At 47.0% G+C, this 22,463-nt stretch overlaps 1 protein-coding gene across 1 annotated transcript in view; it reads right to left on the bottom strand.

Moving 5' to 3' along the window:
* The window catches only part of srfa (serum response factor a), a 209,202-nt gene that overhangs the window by 134,391 nt on the left and 52,348 nt on the right, over positions 1–22,463 (bottom strand). Inside the window, exons 2-4 of the mRNA XM_068028613.1 lie at positions 17,213–17,479; positions 13,891–14,021; positions 11,971–12,071 (exon numbers count right to left, since the gene is read on the bottom strand). Of these exons, the coding sequence (XP_067884714.1) occupies positions 11,971–12,071; positions 13,891–14,021; positions 17,213–17,479 (499 nt within the window). The remainder of the gene's footprint in view (positions 1–11,970; positions 12,072–13,890; positions 14,022–17,212; positions 17,480–22,463) is intronic.

The following is a 22,463-nucleotide window of genomic DNA, read 5'->3' as shown; positions in this document are numbered from 1 at the left end:
TTCTCTCTTCCCCCCTTCACTCTCTCTCTCTCTTCCCCCCTTCACTCTCTCTCTCTCTTCCCCCCTTCACTCTCTCTCTCTCTTCCCCCCTTCACTCTCTCTCTCTCTCTCTCCCCCCTTCACTCTCTCTCTCTCTCTCTCTTCCCCCCTTCACTCTCTCTCTCTCTCTCTCTTCCCCCTTCACTCTCTCTCTCTCTTCCCCCCTTCACTCTCTCTCTCTCTTCCCCCTTCACTCTCTCTCTCTCTTCCCCCCTTCACTCTCTCTCTCTCTTCCCCCCTTCACTCTCTCTCACTCTTCCCCCCTTCACTCTCTCTCTCTCTTCCCCCCTTCACTCTCTCTCTCTCTCTCTCTTCCCCCTTCACTCACTCTCTCTCTCTCCTGCCCCGTCACTCACTCTCTCTCTCTCCACCCCCCGTCACTCACTCTCTCTCTCTCCACCCCCGTCACCCACTCTCTCTCTCTCCACCCCCATCACCCACTCTCTCTCTCTCCACCCCCGTCACTCACTCTCTCTCTCTCCACCCCCGTCACTCACTCTCTCTCTCTCCACCCCCGTCACTCACTCTCTCTCTCTCCACCCCGTCACTCACTCTCTCTCTCTCCACCCCCGTCACTCACTCACTCTCGCTCCACCCCCGTCACTCACTCACTCTCGCTCCACCCCCGTCACTCACTCACTCTCGCTCCACCCCCGTCACTCACTCGCTCTCTCTCCACCCCCGTCACTCACTCGCTCTCTCTCCACCCCCGTCACTCACTCGCTCTCTCTCCACCCCGTCACTCACTCGCTCTCTCTCTCCACCCCCGTCACTCACTCACTCTCTCTTTCCCCCCCCCACCCCATCACTCACTCACTCTTCCCCTCCCCACCCACCCCATCACTCACTCTTCCCCTCCCCACCCACCCCATCACTCACTCTTCCCCTCCCACCCACCCCATCACTCACTCTTCCCCTCCCCACCCACCCCATCACTCAATCTCTCTTCCCCCCCACCCAACCCATCACTCACTCTCTCTTTCACCCCCCACCCCCCACCACCCCACACCCCGGTCACACACACTCTTCTCCCCGTCATTCAATATTTCACACTCTTTCACCAAAACCACATCATTGGCCCCTCCTTTTGTGAAGACAGCCACAAAGTATTCATTAACCACCTTATCCACATCCTTTATCTCCACACACAGGTTTCATTTTAGGTCCCTAATAGGCCCTCTTCTTTCCTTAGTTATCCTCTTGCTCTTTCTGTACTTATAGAACATCTTTGGATTTTCCTTGCTAGTATTTTTTTCATACCCTCACTTTGCTTTCCTAATTTCCCTTCTACCCTTTATGTACTCTAAGCTTCCTGTAGCATTAAGCTCTGTGATTTCATAAGCTTTCCTTTTTTGCCTTATCTTACCTGCTATGCACCTTGTCATCAGGGGGCTCTGGATTTGGGTGTCCCAACCTTTTTCTTTGTGGAATCAGGTTTACCCTGAACCCCTCAAATCTCCTTCCTGAATTCCTCCCATTGCACTGGCACCAATTTACCTTCAAGTAGCTGTTTCCAGTCCACTTTGACTAAACTTCACAGCCTGGTAAAACTGACCTTCCTCCTCCAATCTGGGACCATCACTCCTATTCTATCTTTGTCCTTTTCCATAACAATCTGAAATCTAACTTAATGATCACTACCACAGAAGTGCTCTCTGTGATACTGCTTCCACCTGCTAGCTTCATTCCCAAAAGATAAATCCAGAAGCACCCCCACTCTTGTTGGGTTTGCCACAGACTGGCTAAAGAGAGTTTTCCTGAAAGCAATTTAGAAATTCCGTCTCCTCTATACCTTTTATACTGACTATCCCAGTTAATATTCGGGTACATAAGTAATAGGAGCGGGAGTAGGCCATTCAGCCCTTCAAGCCCACTCCACCATTCAATGAGATTATGGCTGATCATCTACTGCATCATTTTCTTGCATTCTCTGTAACCTTTGATGTTTTCAATATGTAGAAGTCTATCAATCTCTGTCTTGAACATACACAGCGACTGAGCCTCCACGGCCCTCTGGAGTGAAGAAATTCCTCCTCATCTCAGTCTCAGAATAAGAGGTAGGCTTTTCAGGACTATGACCCCTGGTTCTAGACTCCCCAGCCAGGGGAAACATCCTCTCTGCATCTACCCTGTCGAGCCCTGTAAGAATTTTGTATGTTTGAATGAGATCACCTCGCATGCTTCTAAACTCCAGACAATAAAGGCCCTGTCTATTTAATCTTTCCTCATAGGACAATCCCTCTATCCCAGGAATTAGTTTGGTGAACCTTCGCTGCACTCCCTCTATGGCCAGTATATCTTTCCTTCAGTTCTGAAGAAGGGATACTGACCTAAAACATTAACTCTGCTTCTCTCTCCACAGATGCTGCCAGACCTGAGTATTTCCAGCATTTCTTGTTTTTATAGCATTCCTTAGGTAAGGAGACTAAAATTGCACACAATATTCCAGGTGCGGTCTCACCAAGGCTCTATACAATTGCAGTAAGACATATTTACTCCTATACTCAAATCCTCTTTTAATAAAGGCCAATAAAGGTAACTAAAATCCCCTCTATTACTGCTTTATTACTTAGCATGGCCCTCCTGCCTTGGGCGCTATGGCGTTGGAAGGATGAATGAGAACGGGCAGAGACTGCTTGAGTTGTGTACCTATCATAACCTCTGCATCACCAACTCGTTCTTTCACACTAAACCCTGTCACCAGGTTTCATGGAGGCACCCAAGATCACGTCGTTGGCACCAGCTAGACCTCATTGTCACAAGGCGAGCCGCCTTAAACAGTGTTCAAATCACACGCAGCTTCCACAGTGCGGACTGCGACACCGACCACTCCCTGGTGTGCAGCAAGGTTAGACTCAGACCAAAGAAGTTGCATCATTCCAAGCAGAAGGGCCACCCGCGCATCAACACTAGCAGAATTTCTCACCCACAGCTGTTACAAAAATTTCTAAATTCACTTGTAACAGCCCTTCAAAACACTCCCACAGGGGATGCTGAGACCAAGTGGGCCCACATCAGAGACGCCATCTATGAGTCAGCTTTGACCACCTACGGCAAAAGTGCGAAGAGAAATGCAGACTGGTTTCAATCTCATAATGAAGAGCTGGAACCTGTCATAGCCGCTAAGCGCATTGCACTGCTGAACTACAAGAAAGCCCCCAGCGATTTAACATCCGCAGCACTTAAAGCAGCCAGAAGTACTGCACAAAGAACAGCTAGGCGTTGCGCAAACGACTACTGGCAACACCTATGCAGTCATATTCAGCTGGCCTCAGACACCGGAAACATCAGAGGAATGTATGATGGCATGAAGAGAGCTCTTGGGCCAACCATCAAGAAGATCACCCCCCTCAAATCTAAATCGGGGGACAAAATCACTGACCAACGCAAACAGATGGACCGCTGGGTTGAGCACTACCTAGAACTGTACTCCAGGGAGAATGCTGTCACTGAGACTGCCCTCAATGCAGCCCAGCCTCTACCAGTCATGGATGAGCTGGACATACAGCCAACCAAATCGGAACTCAGTGATGCCATTGATTCCCTAGCCAGCGGAAAAGCCCCTGGGAAGGACAGCATTACCCCTGAAATAATCAAGAGTGCCAAGCCTGCTATACTCTCAGCACTACATGAACTGCTATGCCTGTGCTGGGACGAGGGAGCAGTACCCCAGGACATGCGCGATGCCAACATCATCACCCTCTATAAAAACAAAGGTGACCGTGGTGACTGCAACAACTACCGTGGAATCTCCCTGCTCAGCATAGTGGGGAAAGTCTTTGCTCGAGTCGCTCTGAACAGGCTCCAGAAGCTGGCCGAGCGCGTCTACCCTGAGGCACAGTGTGGCTTTCGTGCAGAGAGATCGACTATTGACATGCTGTTCTCCCTTCGTCAGATACAGGAGAAATGCTGTGAACAACAGATGCCCCTCTACATTGCTTTCATTGATCTCACCAAAGCCTTTGACCTCGTCAGCAGACGTGGTCTCTTCAGACTACTAGAAAAGATCGGATGTCCACCAAAGCTACTAAGTATCATCACCTCATTCCATGACAATATGAAAGGCACAATTCAACATGGTGGCTCCTCATCAGAGCCCTTTCCTATCCTGAGTGGTGTGAAACAGGGCTGTGTTCTCGCACCCACACTTTTTGGGATTTTCTTCTCCCTGCTGCTTTCACATGCGTTCAAATCCTCTGAAGAAGGAATTTTCCTCCACACAAGATCAGGGGGCAGGTTGTTCAACCTTGCCCGTCTAAGAGCGAAGTCCAAAGTACGGAAAGTCCTCATCAGAGAACTCCTCTTTGCTGACGATGCTGCTTTAACATCTCACACTGAAGAATGCCTGCAGAGTCTCATCGACAGGTTTGCGTCTGCCTGCAATGAATTTGGCCTAACCATCAGCCTCAAGAAAACGAACATCATGGGGCAGGATGTCAGAAATGCTCCATCCATCAATATTGGCGACCACGCTCTGGAAGTGGTTCAAGAGTTCACCTACCTAGGCTCAACTATCACCAGTAACCTGTCTCTAGATGCAGAAATCAACAAGCGCATGGGTAAGGCTTCCACTGCTATGTCCAGACTGGCCAAGAGAGTGTGGGAAAATGGCGCACTGACACGGAACACAAAAGTCCGAGTGTATCAGGCCTGTGTCCTCAGTACCTTGCTCTACGGCAGCGAGGCCTGGACAACGTATGCCAGCCAAGAGCGACGTCTCAATTCATTCCATCTTCGCTGCCTTCGGAGAATACTTGGCATCAGGTGGCAGGACTATATCTCCAACACAGAAGTCCTTGAAGCGGCCAACACCCCCAGCTTATACACACTACTGAGTCAGCGGCGCTTGAGATGGCTTGGCCATGTGAGCCGCATGGAAGATGGCAGGATCCCCAAAGACACATTGTACAGCGAGCTCGCCACTGGTATCAGACCCACCGGCCGTCCATGTCTCCGTTATAAAGACGTCTGCAAACGCGACATGAAATCGTGTGACATTGATCACAAGTCGTGGGAGTCAGTTGCCAGCATTCGCCAGAGCTGGCGGGCAGCCATAAAGACAGGGCTAAATTGTGGCGAGTCGAAGAGACTTAGTAGTTGGCAGGAAAAAAGACAGAGGCGCAAGGGGAGAGCCAACTGTGCAACAGCCCCAACAAACAAATTTCTCTGCAGCACCTGTGGAAGAGCCTGTCACTCCAGAATTGGCCTTTATAGCCACTCCAGGCGCTGCTTCACAAACCACTGACCACCTCCAGGCGTGTATCCATTGTCTCTCGAGATAAGGAGGCCCAAAAGAAAAAGACTTAGCATGTGTCAGAAATTTGCCTACTAATTCACTTTTCTATCTCGCTCGGACTGTTTGGGGTCTACAGTACACACCCAGTGAGATTTCCCCTTTTTTGTCCCTTAGTTCAACCCATATAGCCTCATTTGATGATCCCTCTAACACATCATCTTTATTGGTTTAAGCACAAAAATCCAGGCTGACACTCCAGTGCAGTACCGAGGGAGCACTGCACTGTCAGAGGTGCTGTCTTTTGGATGGGTCATTAGACCTAGGCCGCATCATCTTGTTCTGGTGGATGTAAAAGATCCAATGGCACTATTTCAAAGAACAGCAGGGGAATTATCCCTGGCGACCTGCACAATATTTATCCTTCAATCAACATCACAACACTGATTAGCTGGTCATTATTACATTGCTGTTTGTGGGATCTTGCTGTGAACACTGGCTGCTGTGTTTCCTGCATTACAACAGTATTACAATACTTCAAAAAGTACTTCATTGTCTCTAAAGCAGTTTGAGATGTCCGGTGGTCTTGAAAAGCACTATACAAATACAATCTTCCTTTCTTTCTTACGACTGTAATTGTTTCTTTAAATCAATACCTCCACCCCATCTTTTTGTAATCTCCCTGTCTAAGTCACCTGAAAATCCTGTTACCAGGAACACTAACCGATTCCTGCTCTTCTCCAAGCCATGCTTCAATAATAGCTTAAAAAATCATCCTTCCATGTGTCAATCTGTGCCCTCAGCTCATCTGCCTTCTTCACTATACTCCTTGCATTTAGGTATTTACCATCAAGCACAAACAGACTCCTTTTTGTCTATTTTCCAACCTTTGTTTGCTCTGCCTTCCAATCTCTCTTGCTTATATTTGGTGTTCGATTCCCAGCTCTACTTCTCTCCCTTCTGAATCTATGCTCAGCTTCCCATCCCCCTGCCGAGCTAGTTTAAACCCTCAACAGCACTAGCAAACCTGTCCACAAGGGTACTGATCTCAGCTTGGTTGAGGTTCTACCTGTCCAGCTTGTACAGGTCCCATCTCTCCCAGAAGTGGTCCCAATGCCTCAGGAATCTGAAGCCCTCCCTCCTGTACCATCTGTCCAGCCACATTCATCAGCTCTATCTTCCTATTTCTATACTCACCAGCACGTGGCACCGGGAGTAATCCTGAGATGATTATGTTTGAGGTCCTACTTAATCTCTTTCCCAACGTCTTAAAATCTGCCTTCAGGACCTCAACCCTTTATCTACCGGTTGTTGGTACGGTAATGAATCATGACCTCTGACTGTTCACCCCCCGCTCCTCCAGAATGTTCTGCAGTTGCTCGGTGACATCCCTGACCCTGGCACCAGGGAGGCAACATACTATTCTGGAATCACGTCTGCTTCCTTAACAAGGGAATCCCCTATTACTATGGCTCTCTTGACCTTTCTCCTCCCTCCCTGTACACCATAGTGCTATGGTCTTACCTCTGGGTGCATGCCCCATATGAACCCTCTCAGTCATCAGTATTCAGAATCAAATACTGGTTAGAGAGCAAGACGCTCACAGGGGTCTCCTGAACCACCAGTCTGCTCTTTTTGTGTGCATCTGGCAGTCACCCAGTCCATCTCTCTCTGCATTATCATAAGCTGCGGGGTGACCACTTCCTGACATGTGATATCCACAAAACGCTCATCCTAGCGGATGGAGTACAGTGACTATTGCGAAAGTTCCAAAACCCGGAACTTGAGCTCCCCCAGCTGACAACACTTGCTACACCTGTGGTTGTGCAGGAATGGGAAGCATCCTGAAGCTCTCACTTGGCACATACCATAACTGCTCAAAATGGGAGTTTCTCAAAATGGAGACGTGTGACCAGTGGTGTTCCACAGGGATCCGTGCTGGGACCACTGTTGTTTGTGATATATATATATATATATAAAAATGATTTGGAGGAAGGTATAGGTGGTCTGATTAGCAAATTTGCAGACGACACTAAGATTGGTGGAGTAGCAGATAGTGAAGGGGACTGTCAGAGAATACAGCAGAATATAGATAGATTAGAGAGTTGGGCAGAGAAATGGCAGATGGAGTTCAATCAGGGTAAATGCGAGGTGATGCATTTTGGAAGATCCAATTCAAGAGTGAACTATACAGTAAATGGAAAAGTCCTGGGGAAAATTGATGGACAGAGAGATTTGGGTGTTCAGGTCCATTGTTCCCTGAAGGTGGCAACGCAGGTCAATAGAGTGGTCAAGAAGGCATACGGCATGCTTTCCTTCATCGGACGGGGTATTGAGTACAAGAGTTGGCAGGTCATGTTACAGTTGTATAGGACTTTGGTTCGGCCACATTTGGAATACTGCGTGCAGTTCTGGTCGCCACATTACCAAAAGGATGTGGATGCTTTAGAGAGGGTACAGAGGAGGTTCACCAGGACGTTGCCTGGTATGGAGGGCGCTAGCTATGAAGAGAGGTTGAGTAGATTAGGATTATTTTCATTAGAAAGACGGAGGTTGAGGGGGGACCTGATTGAGGTGTACAAAATCATGAGAGGTATAGACAGGGTGGATAGCAAGAAGCTTTTTCCCCCAGAGTGGGGGATTCAATTACTAGGGGTCACGAGTTCAAAGTGAGAGGGGAAAAGTTTAGGGGGGATATGCGTGGAAAGTTCTTTACGCAGAGGGTGGTGGGTGCCTGGAACGCGTTGCCAGCGGAGGTGGTAGACGCGGGCACGATAGCGTCTTTTAAGATGTATCTAGACAGATACATGAATGGGCAGGAAGCAAAGAGATACAGACCCTTACAAAATAGGCGAGAGGTTTAGACAGAGGATCTGGATCGGCACACGCTTGGAGGGCCGAAGGGCCTGTTCCGGTGCTGTAATTTTCTTTGTTCTATATATAAACCACCTGAACCCCTCGATTAGATTCCAGTCTGTAATCACTCCCGGGTATCCATTATTCTATATATAAACCATCTGAACCCCTCGATTAGATTCCAGTCTGTATTCACTCCCGGGTATCCATTATTCTATATATAAACCATCTGAACCCCTCGATTAGATTCCAGTCTGTATTCACTCCCGGGTATCCATTATTCTATATATAAACCATCTGAACCCCTCGATTAGATTCCAGTTTGTAATCACACCCGGGTATCCATTATTCTATATATAAACCATCTAAACCCCTCGATTAGATTCCAGTTTGTAATCACACCCGGGTATCCATTATTCTATATATAAACCACCTCCAAGTCACACATCATCCTGACTTGGAACTATATCGCCGTTCCTTCACTGTCGCTGGGTCAAAATCCTTGAACTCCCTTCCTAACAGCACTGTGGGTGTACCTACCCCACATGGACTGCAGCGGTTCAAGAAGGCAGCTAACCACCACCTTCTCAAGGGCAATTCAGGATGAGTAATAAATGCTGTCCTAGCCAGCGACGCCCACATCCCATGAATTAATAAAAAACTCAGGATACCGACCCCAGACCCTCACTAATCCTCTCCCAACCCCGGGCCCTCAGTTAAAGACCCTCCCCTCCCGACCCCGTAACCTCAGTAATCCCCTCCTGACCCCGGAACATCAGTCATCCCCTCCGGCCCCCGGGGCCCACAGTCATCCCCTCCCGACCCCAGAACATCAGTAATCCCCTCCGGCCCCCGGGGCCCACAGTCATCCCCTCCCGACCCCGGGCCCACAGTCATCCCCTCCCGACCCCAGAACATCAGTAATCCCCTCCGGCCCCCGGGGCCCACAGTCATCCCCTCCCGACCCCGGGCCCACAGTCATCCCCTCCCGACCCCAGAACATCAGTAATCCCCTCCGGCCCCCGGGGCCCACAGTCATCCCCTCCCGACCCCGGGCCCACAGTCATCCCCTCCCGACCCCAGAACATCAGTAATCCCCTCCGGCCCCCGGGGCCCACAGTCATCCCCTCCCGACCCCGGGCCCACAGTCATCCCCTCCCGACCCCAGAACATCAGTAATCCCCTCCTGACCCCGGAACATCAGTAATCCCCTCCGGCCCCCGGGGCCCACAGTCATCCCCTCCCGACCCCGGGCCCACAGTCATCCCCTCCCGACCCCAGAACATCAGTAATCCCCTCCGGCCCCCGGGGCCCACAGTCATCCCCTCCCGACCCCGGGCCCACAGTCATCCCCTCCCGACCCCAGAACATCAGTAATCCCCTCCGGCCCCCGGGGCCCACAGTCATCCCCTCCCGACCCCGGGCCCACAGTCATCCCCTCCCGACCCCAGAACATCAGTAATCCCCTCCCGACCCCAGAACATCAGTAATCCCCTCCTGACCCCGGAACATCAGTAATCCCCTCCCGACCCCGGAACATCAGTCATCCCCTCCCGACCCCGGAACATCAGTCATCCCCTCCCGACCCCGGAACATCAGTCATCCCCTCCCGACCCCGGGGCCCACAGTCATCCCCTCCCGACCCCGGGGCCCACAGTCATCCCCTCCCGATCCCGGAACATCAGTCATCCCCTGCGGCCCCCGGGGCCCACAGTAAACCCCCCGACTCCAGGCCCTCAAAATCCCTTTACCCCCCTCAATCCCGATCCCAGGCCCTCAGTAATCTCCTCCCTCCCTCAATCCCGACCAGGCTTGTTCACTGTCAGACGCTCAGCAAATACCCTATGACCCAGATTAGCAATCTAGAGCAACTAGTCTGGCTAATGTTTACCCAGGGAACTGAGGCCAATTTCAGCACCCTCTGACAGGAAGAGGGGGCCAGAGCCTATTATAATAAAGCAAGTTCCACACCATGCAAGCAGTGACCAGGATTCGATGCTAGCTTCCATAGCTCAGTCTTCCTGACATCTTAAAACATAATCAACTACTTTGTTTATCCAGAGTTTTGGAAGTCAGTACTATACACAGCACACACGAGCTGCAATTGGGACATGAATGATAGATCCCAAAAAGTGAAATGACCACATCAGAAACATCTTCAAATGGTCGATGGTCGGTACAGACTCGGTGGGCCGAAGGGCCTGTTTCAGTGCTGTATCTCTAAAACTGAAACTAAATGCATCAAAACATCAAGCGGGGGTGGGGGGGAAGAGACGGACGCAGGCGCGCACGCAAGGGGGGGGGGTGGGAGGAACACAAATACACAGGAAGGCAGAGAGAGACAAACAAAAACGCACTTGTTACGAAAGTGCTTCCATTATTTTTAATATTTTTATTTTTTTTTAGAACTTGTGTTAAAGCTGAAAAGATTCCATGGATGTGTTTTTGAATCCAAGTTCACTGACAGGACAAGATGTTGTTTGGAAGCCACCTGTGCTGGAGCTCACCTGTGATTTGGGCTCAGAAAACAGCAGAAGCCTTGGTGACCTGAGGAAATGGTTACAGAGAAGCCACACGTCAAGGTTTATGGAGGTCAGGAGGCCGACTCACTGGGGGTTTTGAACATTGTTTTCAGTTTTAGTTGTGCTGTGAACTGTTTGAAGACCGTTGGTGTTTTCCTGCCAAGAAGAAAGCACCCAGCTCACCACCACCTCTACCTTTTTGAAGAAATCCTGTCACAATCCAGTGTGGGAAAAAAAATCCCTGGTGCCGTATAGCTCCTGAGGAGCTGAAAAAAATATCCTGCGATTCAAGTGTGTGCTGGCAGAAAAACCTTTCTCCTAGAAACCTACTAAAATAATTCTCAACATCTCCAGAACGGACTGCTTCTGAAACGATCCTAGTGACGCATCTCCGTATACCAGGATGGATACCAGTGTGGATAGACAGAAGCTTTCTCCCAGGGTGGAAGAGTCAGTTACCAAGGGATAAAGGTTTAAGGTGAGAGGGGCAAAGTTTAGAGGGGATGTGCGAGGCAAGTTCTTTACACAGAGGGTGGTGAGTGCCTGGAACTTGCTGCCAGGGGAGGTGGTGGAAGCAGATACGATAGCAACGGTTAAGAAACATCTTGACAAATATATGAATAGGATGGGAATCGAGGGATATGGGCCCCGGAAGTGCAGAAGGTTTTAGTTGAGACAGGCATCAAGATGGGCGCAGGCTTGGAGGGCCAAATGGCCTGTTCCTGTGCTGTACTGTTCTTTGTTCTTTAGACTGGGCCCCATCCAAATGCCTCATCCAAAATACAACATCTATGACACTGCAGTACTCCCTCAGTACTGCATTGAAATGAAACTCAAACATCATCATATCCAGAGGGGAGAATACTATTCACGGAGACAGAGCCAATGCTTACTCAATAGTTTACAAATGTCAACTCAGGACTGGTGAAAACTTCATGTGTCATGAGAAAAGGTCTCCAACACCACTTTGGGATTTTTGGATCATTTCTTCCATTCCCGCCCCCCCCCCCCCCTTAGCCATATACACAGGTAGATCCCACAGTGCAGCTCCAATCTGGGCAATCTGATCTCAGCTGAGTTGGAACAAGGACTCTGGAATTGGTCTTAGTCTCTGAGCCTGGTCATGGAGGGATGGGGGGGGAAAAAGGAACAAAAAAAAAAAAGAGAAAATCAAATCAGCCAAGGCTCAATCCCTCAGGAGCGTATGCGCATTCAGGATATCAGCTGGCAACAACCCTACCCTCTCAAGTACCCCTGAAGACATTCACTGTCGAGGTTCACAAGCCAAACATTGCCATGGTAGCAAAAGAAGTTTTTTACCAATTGGCTTGGTTAGATGATTGAATCTTTTACGCTGGACACTGTACACCCGCAATGTAAAAATACAGCCCGCTGTCTCTAAAGCTTGAGGAAGAAACAAGCTATTTTGGAGCAAGTACATGACAGCAATTTATTCTTAAAGTCCATTCTTGGAATGTGGGTGTCACTGGCTAGGCCAACATTTATTGCCCATCCCCAATTGCCCTCGAAGGCGATGGTGAGCTGCTTTCTTGAACAGCTGTAGTCCATGGGGTGTAGGTACACCTAAAGTGCTGTGAGGAAGGGAGCAATGTTACTGGTTGTCACATGACTCAGGTTATAGAACAGAGGCAGAGGTAACAGGGGCAGAGAAGCAACAAGCATCCCTTTGTTTGGTTGTGAGTCAGTGTGCTTTTTTACCTTCTGGAGCAAGATAAACTCAAGTCTGCTGAAGCAGCATCAAGGAAGGACAGAAGACCCCAACCCAGCTCGCTTTCCAGCAATTCCATAAAAGACCCTGTGAAACCCACTGTGTTGATTCATCTCATCTCCTGTCTTTGAACAAAGCCTGCTAAAATTCTCAACACCACCTAAAAAGAACTGTTCTGAAGGATCTCAATGACCGGTCTACGTGTACTCAAAAGATCGACTATATGCCAGTTTTGGAACAACATACCTCATCTGCTGTTTTCTTCAAAAACGAGCAAGTAATCTGCCCAAGTTCTTTTGTCTGTAACAGAGCTCTGAATTTATAAAAATCCCTTTTACCTTTTCAGTTAACCGGTGTACGCGTGGGTGTGAGTGTGAAGGGACTTTAAAGGTTGGTTACGGTAATAAGGGAACTTTAAAATTTAAAATCTGTGCGTTCATGTTTTACTTCATTACTGGTTAAGACTTGTTTTGTAATATTTTTGTTGTTCAGTGAAGAAACCTGGTTAGTGTTTTCTATTCTGGGAAAAATAGAGCACATGATTGACTGTATCACTGCAGGAAAATTGAAAATATGTTGTGACCTATGGAGAATAAACAGTGCACTCCTCCTACCTCGGTCGTAACAAAATACATGGATAATACAAAAGCAAAAAACTGGTGCTAAAAATCTGAAATAAAAACAGAAAATGCTGGAAATACTCAGGAAAGGCAGCAGGACACCTAACCTGCTGAGTATTTCCAGCATCTTCTGCTTCTCGATATTATTCACTATGAAAAAGGATATTGCAAGGATGCCACGTCACCTTAATATAGCATGAAGGATAGCCCATCACAATGAGAAAAATAAAACACATCGCACCTCAGTCAACATCAGCAAGATAAAGAATGCTTAAACAATTCTCATACTTGATTATAAAGGCTATCCAACTTTTTTTTTAATAAAAGGGCCCACTCATCTATAAATCACCATTACATGAGAAGGGCACATTATCATTAATGTATATTACAATGATGGACACCATATATCACTGGTATTCAAATGCCCATATCCCCTGGATAAAGAGCACATTACACTCTAATATAGGATGCTAAACAACAACTGCATATCTATAACACCTTTAAAATAGAAAACATCCCAGTCGCTAGAGGCATGAATCAGATCAAAATGGAGATCGGGCCAAGTAAGTAGATATTCAGAGGAGTAGATAAAAGTTTAGATGAAGAGGCGAGGTGGGTTTCAAAAAGAGTCTTACAGAAGTAATGGGAGGGAATTAGACAGTGCCATGTAACATGCATCATTTATTCCAAAGATGAAGACAGTTCAATAGGGTTAAATTATTTGAGTGAAGTTCAGACAGGAAGACATAGGCAGGAACCTGGTAGTAATTTTCGCCTTGTCAGTCACTGTCTTGATGATGTGGACAATTGATAGGTGAGCAGCATCTATCCTGGGGCTTTACAAGGCAGTGGTGAGGCTTCAGCCAGCGTACGATGTACAGTTGTGGTCACCACATGACAGGTAAGATGTGCATGTATTGGAGAACAGTAAATATGGTGTAAAACAAAAGCAACATATTGTGGATGCTGGAAATCTGAAATAAACAGGAAATGCTGGAAATATTCAGCAGGTCTGGCAGCATCTGTGGAGAGAGAAACAGAGTTAACATTTCAGGTCTGTATCCTTTCATCAGAACTGGCAAAAGTTAGAAATGAATAGGTCTTGAGCAAGTGAAGGGGGTGGGTGGGGGGGCAGGAGAATAAGAGGGAACATCTGCAATAGGGTGGAGGGCAGGAGAGATGAAATGACAAAAGGTTTCAGTGAAAATCCAAAGCGAGTGGTAATAGGACAAGTAAAGAAACTTGTCATTTTAATTCTTCACCTTGCTCCCAACTCTGACCTTCCTGCATTAGTCCAATGAAGCTCGACACAAGCTCGAGGAACAGCACTTCATCTTTTGACTAGACGCTTTACAATCTTAGAACATAACCTCTTCCCCATTTTGTCTGGGATTTTTTGCTGGTTCAGTTTTACTCATTTCTTTCTTAATCCCTCTATTTTGTGTTTGTATAATTGCTCTCCTGCTATTTACACCTCACCCAGACACGTTTCTTTACTTGTCCCATTACCACTCCCTTTGGCCTTGCACATGAACCCTTTTGTCATTTAATCTCTCCTGTCCTTCACCCGATCACAACCGTCCCTCTTCTTTCTCCCCCCATTTCACTTGTTTAAAACCTCTCATTTCCAACTTTTCCCAATTCTGAAGGGTCGAGACTTGAAACATTAAATCTGTTTTTCTCTCTCCACAGATGCAGCCAGATCTGCTATTTCCAACAAAAATTATATACTGTACATACAAAAGAAACAAGGCAAGAGAAACGCAAACTCTTCAGACTAGACAAAGTTAAAGCAGCAGGGTTTTTAAAATCTTATGACAAAACTCAGTTAGGACTATAGTTCCGGTTCATCAACCTCATTTCCTGCTGTCACAATGTTTGGTCACACTTTTCTGTTAGTCATTTACAATGCTAAATGTTATGTATCACGTGACCACAAGGATGGTAGATGCAAACTAGACATTGATCTTTTTCTTCATCTAGTAATTGCTATGTTAACATAGTGCAATTAAATTGGGGCAGGCAGTCACTCATTGTAGCACAGTTACACGCTCTGGCCACCAGGTGGTACAGGCACAAATTCCTTCTGATATCCCAAATACTTAGCAGAAATAAATATATTCATCATGTGACTTGGGCAATGTCACGATATTAAATGGTATAAATGAAACAAACTATCAATTCAAATCAGTAGCAGAGAATACAAATGTGACAAGTGGAAAGTTCAATTTAAAAGTGGAATATTAGCAAAAACTCTGCTCAAAGGTTGAAACATTAGAATTAGACTTGTCCCAGGCAGATTATTCCTAATCATGTTACTCCCAGCATCTTCACCCACCCTCAACACCATCTCCTCCCAGTTGAAGCACACAGCTCTGATCATATCTTGTAAGTATTATGATGCACACACACACACAGGATAAAAACATTCAAACACACAATGAAGGTTCTGTTCAGTTAACTAATAAGATTGGTGCTCTTATTTGGTTTCTCTTCTGCTCTCCCCCTCCCCACAGATCTCTCACTCTCAAACTGGCCCACAAGAGAGTTCAGCAAGTAGCCAAGATGTCAAAAAACCAGCGGAGTGTGATTGCTAACAGCCTCATCACCTAATTCTTTGCACAAAGCTCAGCAAGGTCTGGCAGTGTCCCTGTTTCTCACAAAGTGAAAGAATGATGCTTAAAAAGATATATTCTCCCCTCGAGGTGGTTAATTTGGTCACAATTCAGTGAAATGACCACTAGGAGCCCTCAGCTCAATAGTCAGTCTCCATATGGATGTCCGGATAACCAATGTAAGCAAGCTATCTCCCAGGGAACACTTCATGGCCACTTCTAGACTGTTGCACTGCCCCATCCACCATGCACGTTATAGCAAGTGACTTATCACTGTCAATTAACAGCATGAAGCCACGCTGTGGTGTACCTTCCCTAAACCCAGCTAATGCCAGTGGTATTTCCAGTGCTATTAGCTCCAGCTCTGAACCAGAGATTCCACCTCCACCCCCAGCCTGCAAGGCTGAGTACTGCACGAGACAGTGCATCGACTCACTGAGCCTGCCTTCTCCAAATATCCACAGGTCACGGTTTGAGATAGTTATCAATGCCCAGGAAATAGTCCCTAGCCGGAGTCTCTCCCTCCAGTACATGGAGGGGGGAAACAATTCTGGAGACTGAGATTGTTCACCTCCCTGTAACATGGCCTGCCAGCCTGCTCTACATCACTGGAGACTGAGATTGTTCACCTCACTGTAACATGGCCTGCCAGCCTGCTCTACATCACTGGAGACTGAGATTGTTCACCTCCCTATAACATGGCCTGCCAGCCTGCTCTACATCACTGGAGACTGAGATTGTTCACCTCCCTGTAACATGGCCTGCCAGCCTGCTCTACATCACTGGAGACTGAGATTGTTCACCTCCCTGTAACATGGCCTGCCAGCCTGCTCTACATCACTGGAGACTGAGATTGTTCACCTCACTGTAACATGGCCTGCCAGCCTGCTCTACATCACTGGAGACTGAGATTGTTCACCTCCCTATAACATGGCCTGCCAGCCTGCTCTACATCACTGGAGACTGAGATTGTTCACCTCCCTGTAACATGGCCTGCCAGCCTGCTCTACATCACTGGTAACTGAGATTGTTCACCTCACTGTAACATGGCCTGCCAGCCTGCTCTACATCACTGGAGACTGAGATTGTTCACCTCCCTATAACATGGCCTGCCAGCCTGCTCTACATCACTGGAGACTGAGATTGTTCACCTCCCTGTAACATGGCCTGCCAGCCTGCTCTACATCACTGGAGACTGAGATTGTTCACCTCACTGTAACATGGCCTGCCAGCCTGCTCTACATCACTGGAGACTGAGATTGTTCACCTCCCTGTAACATGGCCTGCCAGCCTGCTCTACATCACTGGAGACTGAGATTGTTCACCTCCCTATAACATGGCCTGCCAGCCTGCTCTACATCACTGGTAACTGAGATTGTTCACCTCCCTGTAACATGGCCTGCCAGCCTGCTCTACATCACTGGAGACTGAGATTGTTCACCTCCCTGTAACATGGCCTGCTAGCCTGCTCTACATCACTGCTTTCACTACATCACTTTCTCAGCAGCCAGCTGGACACTATGCTCACTACTCACTGCCTGGCCACTCAATTTTGTTATTTTTATTCCTTCCTACCACACACCTTTTCCGGTTCTTACCTTATTTTCCCCGCTGCTGTCAGTCTCCGATACCTGATATGTGAGATCAGTTTCCTCAAATCCCGTGGCACTCATCCTCTGATCCGTGGTGGGATCTGAGCGTGGAGGAGAATCAGGGGAATTTAAACAGGTCTGGATTAGCGCTTTCCCTGTCTCACTGGTGATCATAGGCTGCAGTTTCCGTGTGGCAAAGGTATATACGTGTCCCGTCTCACTTGCCACTAGGAGGAGGACCTGGGTACCCGTTAGTGTGGAGAGTTCGTAGGCCTGCATATTAAAACAGGGTGGAGAGAAGAAAAAAAGGGATTTATAATCCCATAACACCATAATCTCACCTGCCAATTAATCCACTCCGACAGAAGGTTGGATAACACAATATAACACAACCCACTAGGATCCATGTGATATCAAGGACATGCAGTGCTGTATGCAACAGACTACGCTGTTACAGAGTCAACATGGTTTTACAAAAGAGAAACCATGCTCGACACATTTATTAAAGTTTTTTTTCCAAGATGTAACGAGTAAGATAGATAAAGGGGAACCGGTAGATGTAGCATACTTGGATTTCTAAATGGCATTTGATAAGGTGCCACACAAAAGGCTAATACAAGATAAGGGCTTATGGAGTTGAGGGTAATATATTAGCTTGGATAGAGGATTGGTTAACCGTCAGGAAGCAAGCAGCAGGGATAAACGGGCATTTTCAAGCTGGCAGGCTGTAAATAGTAGAGTTCTGCAAGGATCAGTGCTGGGGCCTCAGCTATTTACAACCTATATTAACAGCTTAGACAAAGAGCAATTACGCCAAGTTTGCTGATGATACAAAGTTAGTTTGGTATGTAGCTGTGAGGAGGACACAAGAGAAGCTGCAAAGAGATATGGACAGTGTTATAGCACAACCGTTCAAGACAAAGATAAACCAATACCTAAAGACGGGAATCTAACTCCCACATTCGAATACATATACTCAAACTAATAGCATTTTTGTTGTTTAAATTGCTTCCCAAATAGAAATAACACTAAAGTCTGCGCAGATTTAAGTTTGACAAAATGGAATCTTCAATGTAGAAGTTGCTTAAAGTCTTTGCAGTTGTCCAATGGGATCAGACGGTAGTTCAGTTCAGTATTTGAAGCATCAAACTCTTCTGCAGCGATGAGCACAGCAATTACAGTTCAGTAGTTGAAGTATTTAAATTCTTTTTTCCAGCGGAAATTCAGCAGTTCAGTAATTGGTTATTTTCTTTTAAGAAATTAGTCTAGCTTGAAGCGTCTTCAAAATATTGAGAGAGTGTTTAATAAATACTGAATAGACAGAGAGCTCTCCTATTTCCTTCAGTAGATGCTGACACAGTGTGTCTGTCTCAAACACGTTAGCCAATTTTTCAAAAGGCAATCGGCAACATTATATGTCCTGTTGTCCCTCTCTGTATGGTTGTATCCAGGAAACCAGATGCACCTTCACTTGGTAACTTCTGAGGCTGGCAGCCTCAACGTAGTACTGATCTCTCACAGCCTCAACGTAGTACTGATCTCTCACAGCCTCAACGTAGTACTGATCTCTCACAGCCTCAACGTAGTACTGATCTCTCTCAGCCTCAACGTAGTACCGATCTCTCTCAGCCTCAACGTAGTACCGATCTCACAGCCTCAACGTAGTACCGATCTCTCACAGCCTCAACGTAGTACCGATCTCTCACAGCCTCAACGTAGTACCGATCTCTCACAGCCTCAACGTAGTACCGATCTCTCACAGCCTCAACGTAGTACCGATCTCTCACAGCCTCAACGTAGTACCGATCTCTCACAGCCTCAACGTAGTACCGATCTCTCACAGCCTCAACGTAGTACCGATCTCTCACAGCCTCAACGTAGTACCGATCTCTCACAGCCTCAACGTAGTACCGATCTCTCACAGCCTCAACGTAGTACCGATCTCTCACAGCCTCAACGTAGTACCGATCTCTCACAGCCTCAACGTAGTACTGATCTCTCACAGCCTCAACGTAGTACTGATCTCTCACAGCCTCAACGTAGTACTGATCTCTCACAGCCTCAACGTAGTACTGATCTCTCACAGCCTCAACGTAGTACTGATCTCTCACAGCCTCAACGTAGTACTGATCTCTCACAGCCTCAACGTAGTACTGATCTCTCACAGCCTTAAAGGCACACCGTATATTTCCCGAGGAGAGAAAAAAACAGGATGACAACAGGTTAAGCGAGTGGGCAACCGGGTGGGGAGGTTGGGGATCAGCAGGGAAGTGTGAGGTTATTCACTTTGGTGAATAGAAAAGCAGAATATTTTTTAAAAGGCTTGAAGCTTCTAAATGTTGATGTTCAAAGAGACTTGGGTTTGCTTGTACAAGGAACACAAAGTTAGCATGCAGGTAAAGCATGAAATTAGGAAGGCAAATGGCCTTTATTGCAAGGGGATTTGAGTACAAGAATAAAGAAATCTTCCTCCAATTGTACAGGGCTTTGGTGTGACCACACCTGATAATACTGTGTGCAGTTTTAGTCTCCATATCTACAGGAGTCGTCACAGATTTAAGGTTTGGTCAAGAGGTGCTGGGGAGATGGGAGGAAAACTTCTTTTATTGAAACACAGTGAATTGTACTGACCTGGAACACACTGCCTACGAGGCTGGTGGAAGTGGAGATGATCAATAAAAAAGGAAATTGGATGGGCACTTGCTGTAAATAAAATTGCAGAGCTACAGGAATACAGCAGGAGAATGGGACTAACTGGATAGCTCTACGGAGAGCCAGCATGGACTCAATGGGTCGAATGGCCTCATGATGTGTCCCTACAACTCTGCATACTTGCATTGAAGGTGGTACAGTGATTGTTAACTAGATTAGTTCCTGGGTTGAGAGGGTTGTCCTATGATGAAAGGTTGAGTAAATTGGGTCTATACTCTGGAGTTGAGAAGAATGAGAAGTGATCTCATTGAAACACACAAGATTCTAAAAAGAATCTCGACAGGGTAGATGCTGAAATTGTTTCCCCTAGCTGGGGAATTGAGAACATGGAGGCACAGTCTCAATTTAAAGGATGGATGAGAGGAGAAATTTCTTCACTCAGAAGCTTGTGAATTTTTGGGGGGAATTCTCCACCCCAGGGGTTGTGGATGCTCCATCGTTGAGTATATTTAAGTCCAAGATAAACAGATATTTGATCTCAGGGAATCAGGGGACATGGGCAGCGGGCAGGAAAGTGGAGTTGAGGCAGATCGGCCATCATCATACTGAATAGCACAGCAGGCTAAAGGGGCTGAATGGTGTATTCCTGCTCCTATTTCTTATGTTCCTGCTGGAGGAATGGAATTGGTGTTCCAGGGAAGAGAAAGAGCGAAGGATCTGCATTTATAAGCATTCCATCACAGTTCAGAAATGCCTCTAAAAACGGCACATGAAGTGCTTTACAATAAAGTGTAGTAACTTTCATAAAGGTAAGCACTGGCATTTATATAGCATTAGGGGGTGTTCATTCTCAGTGGTGTCAACTACCACTTGTGAATTAGACCGTCTCCCACATTCTGTTGGGCTGATGGCCAAAGCCCACTGTCGATTGAATGACCTGGTGGTCAGTCCAACCCAATGCTTGTATTCTGTGCACAGAAACGGTCAACAATTTTTAACATGAGCAGGACTATAAACATCAACAGCCAAAATTGCCATTCAAATGTACAGCAGAATCATCACACCATGGCTCAGTGCTTTTTTATTCATCCATGGGATGTGGACATCGCTGGCTAGGCCAGCATTTATCACCCATTCCTAATTGCCCATGAGAAGGTGGTGGTGAGCTGTAGCCCTTGGGGTGTAGGTACAGTAACAGTGCTGTTAGGAAGGGAGTTCCAGGATTTTGACCCAGCGACAGTGAAGGCGATATATTACCAAGTCAGGATAGTGTGTGGCTTGGAGGGGAACTTGCAGGTGGTGGTGTTCCCATGTGTCTGCTACCCTTGTCCTTCTAGGTGGTAGAGGTCACAGGTTTGGAAGGTGCTGTCTAAGGAGCCTTGGTGAGTTGCTGTACTGCATCTTGCATGTGATACACACTGCTGCCACAGTGCATCGGTGTTGAAGGGACTGAATGTTTGTGGATGGGGTGCCAATCAAGTGGGCTGCTTTGTCCTCAGTTCCGGGCACTGACCCTCTCCCAATGTACTCTGGGTGGGGGACTTCAATGTCCATCACCAAGAGTGGCTCGGTAGCACAACTACTTACCGAGCCCTAAAGGACACAGCTGCTAGACAGGGTCTGCGGTAGGTGGTGAGGGAACCAAGAAGGAAAAACATAATTGACCTCGTCCTCACCAATCTACCTGTGGCAGATGCATCTGTCCATGACAAAATTGGTAGGAGTGACCACTGCACAGTCCTTGTGGATACGCAGTCTCGTCTTCACACTGAGGGTACCCACCATGTTGTGTGGCACTACCACCATGCTAAATGGGATAGATTTCAAATAGATCCAGCAACTCAAAACTGGGCATCCATGAGGCACTGTGGACCAACAGCAGCAACAGAATTGTATTCAACCACAATCTGTAACCTCATGGTCCAGCATATCCCCCACTCTACCATTACCATCAAGCCGGGAGATCAACCTTGGTTCAATGAAGAGTGCAGGAGGGCATGTCAGGAGCAGCACCAGGCATACCTCAAAATGAAGTCTCAGTCTGGTGAAGCTACAACACAGGACTACTTGCATGCCCAACAGCAGAAACAGCACGCAATAGACAGGGCAGAGGAGAATGGCAAAGGAGGAGGGGTAGCCCTGATAGTAAAGGATGGCATAAGGATATTAATAAGCAGGGATCTGGCCTCAGAAAATCATGAAGTAGAATCAGTTTGGGTGGAAATTCAGAATAGGAGTCAGAAAATACTGGTGGGAGTAGTTTACAGGCCTCCTAACAGTCATTATATTATTGGACAGAACATTAAAAGGGAAATTGGAGCATGTATAAAGGGTAACATATTAATTGTGGGGATTTTAATCTGCCTATAGACTGGGACAACCAAAATGGCAACAGTGGTCCAGATGAAGAATTTGTAGAATGCTTTCGTGACCGTTTCTTGGAGCAATACGTTGTAGAGCCAACTAGGGATAAAGCTAATTTAGATTTAGTATTGTGCAATGAAGCAGGGTTAATGAGCAATATCATAGTAAAAGATCCACTGGGAAATAGTTATCATAATACCAGTAAATTTCATCTTAAGTTTGAAAGTGACACAATTCAATC

This window comes from Heterodontus francisci, chromosome 3 (assembly GCF_036365525.1).
Source record: "Heterodontus francisci isolate sHetFra1 chromosome 3, sHetFra1.hap1, whole genome shotgun sequence".
NCBI classification, from domain to species: Eukaryota; Metazoa; Chordata; class Chondrichthyes; order Heterodontiformes; family Heterodontidae; genus Heterodontus; species Heterodontus francisci.
This window is presented reverse-complemented; position numbering and strand designations above follow the sequence as displayed.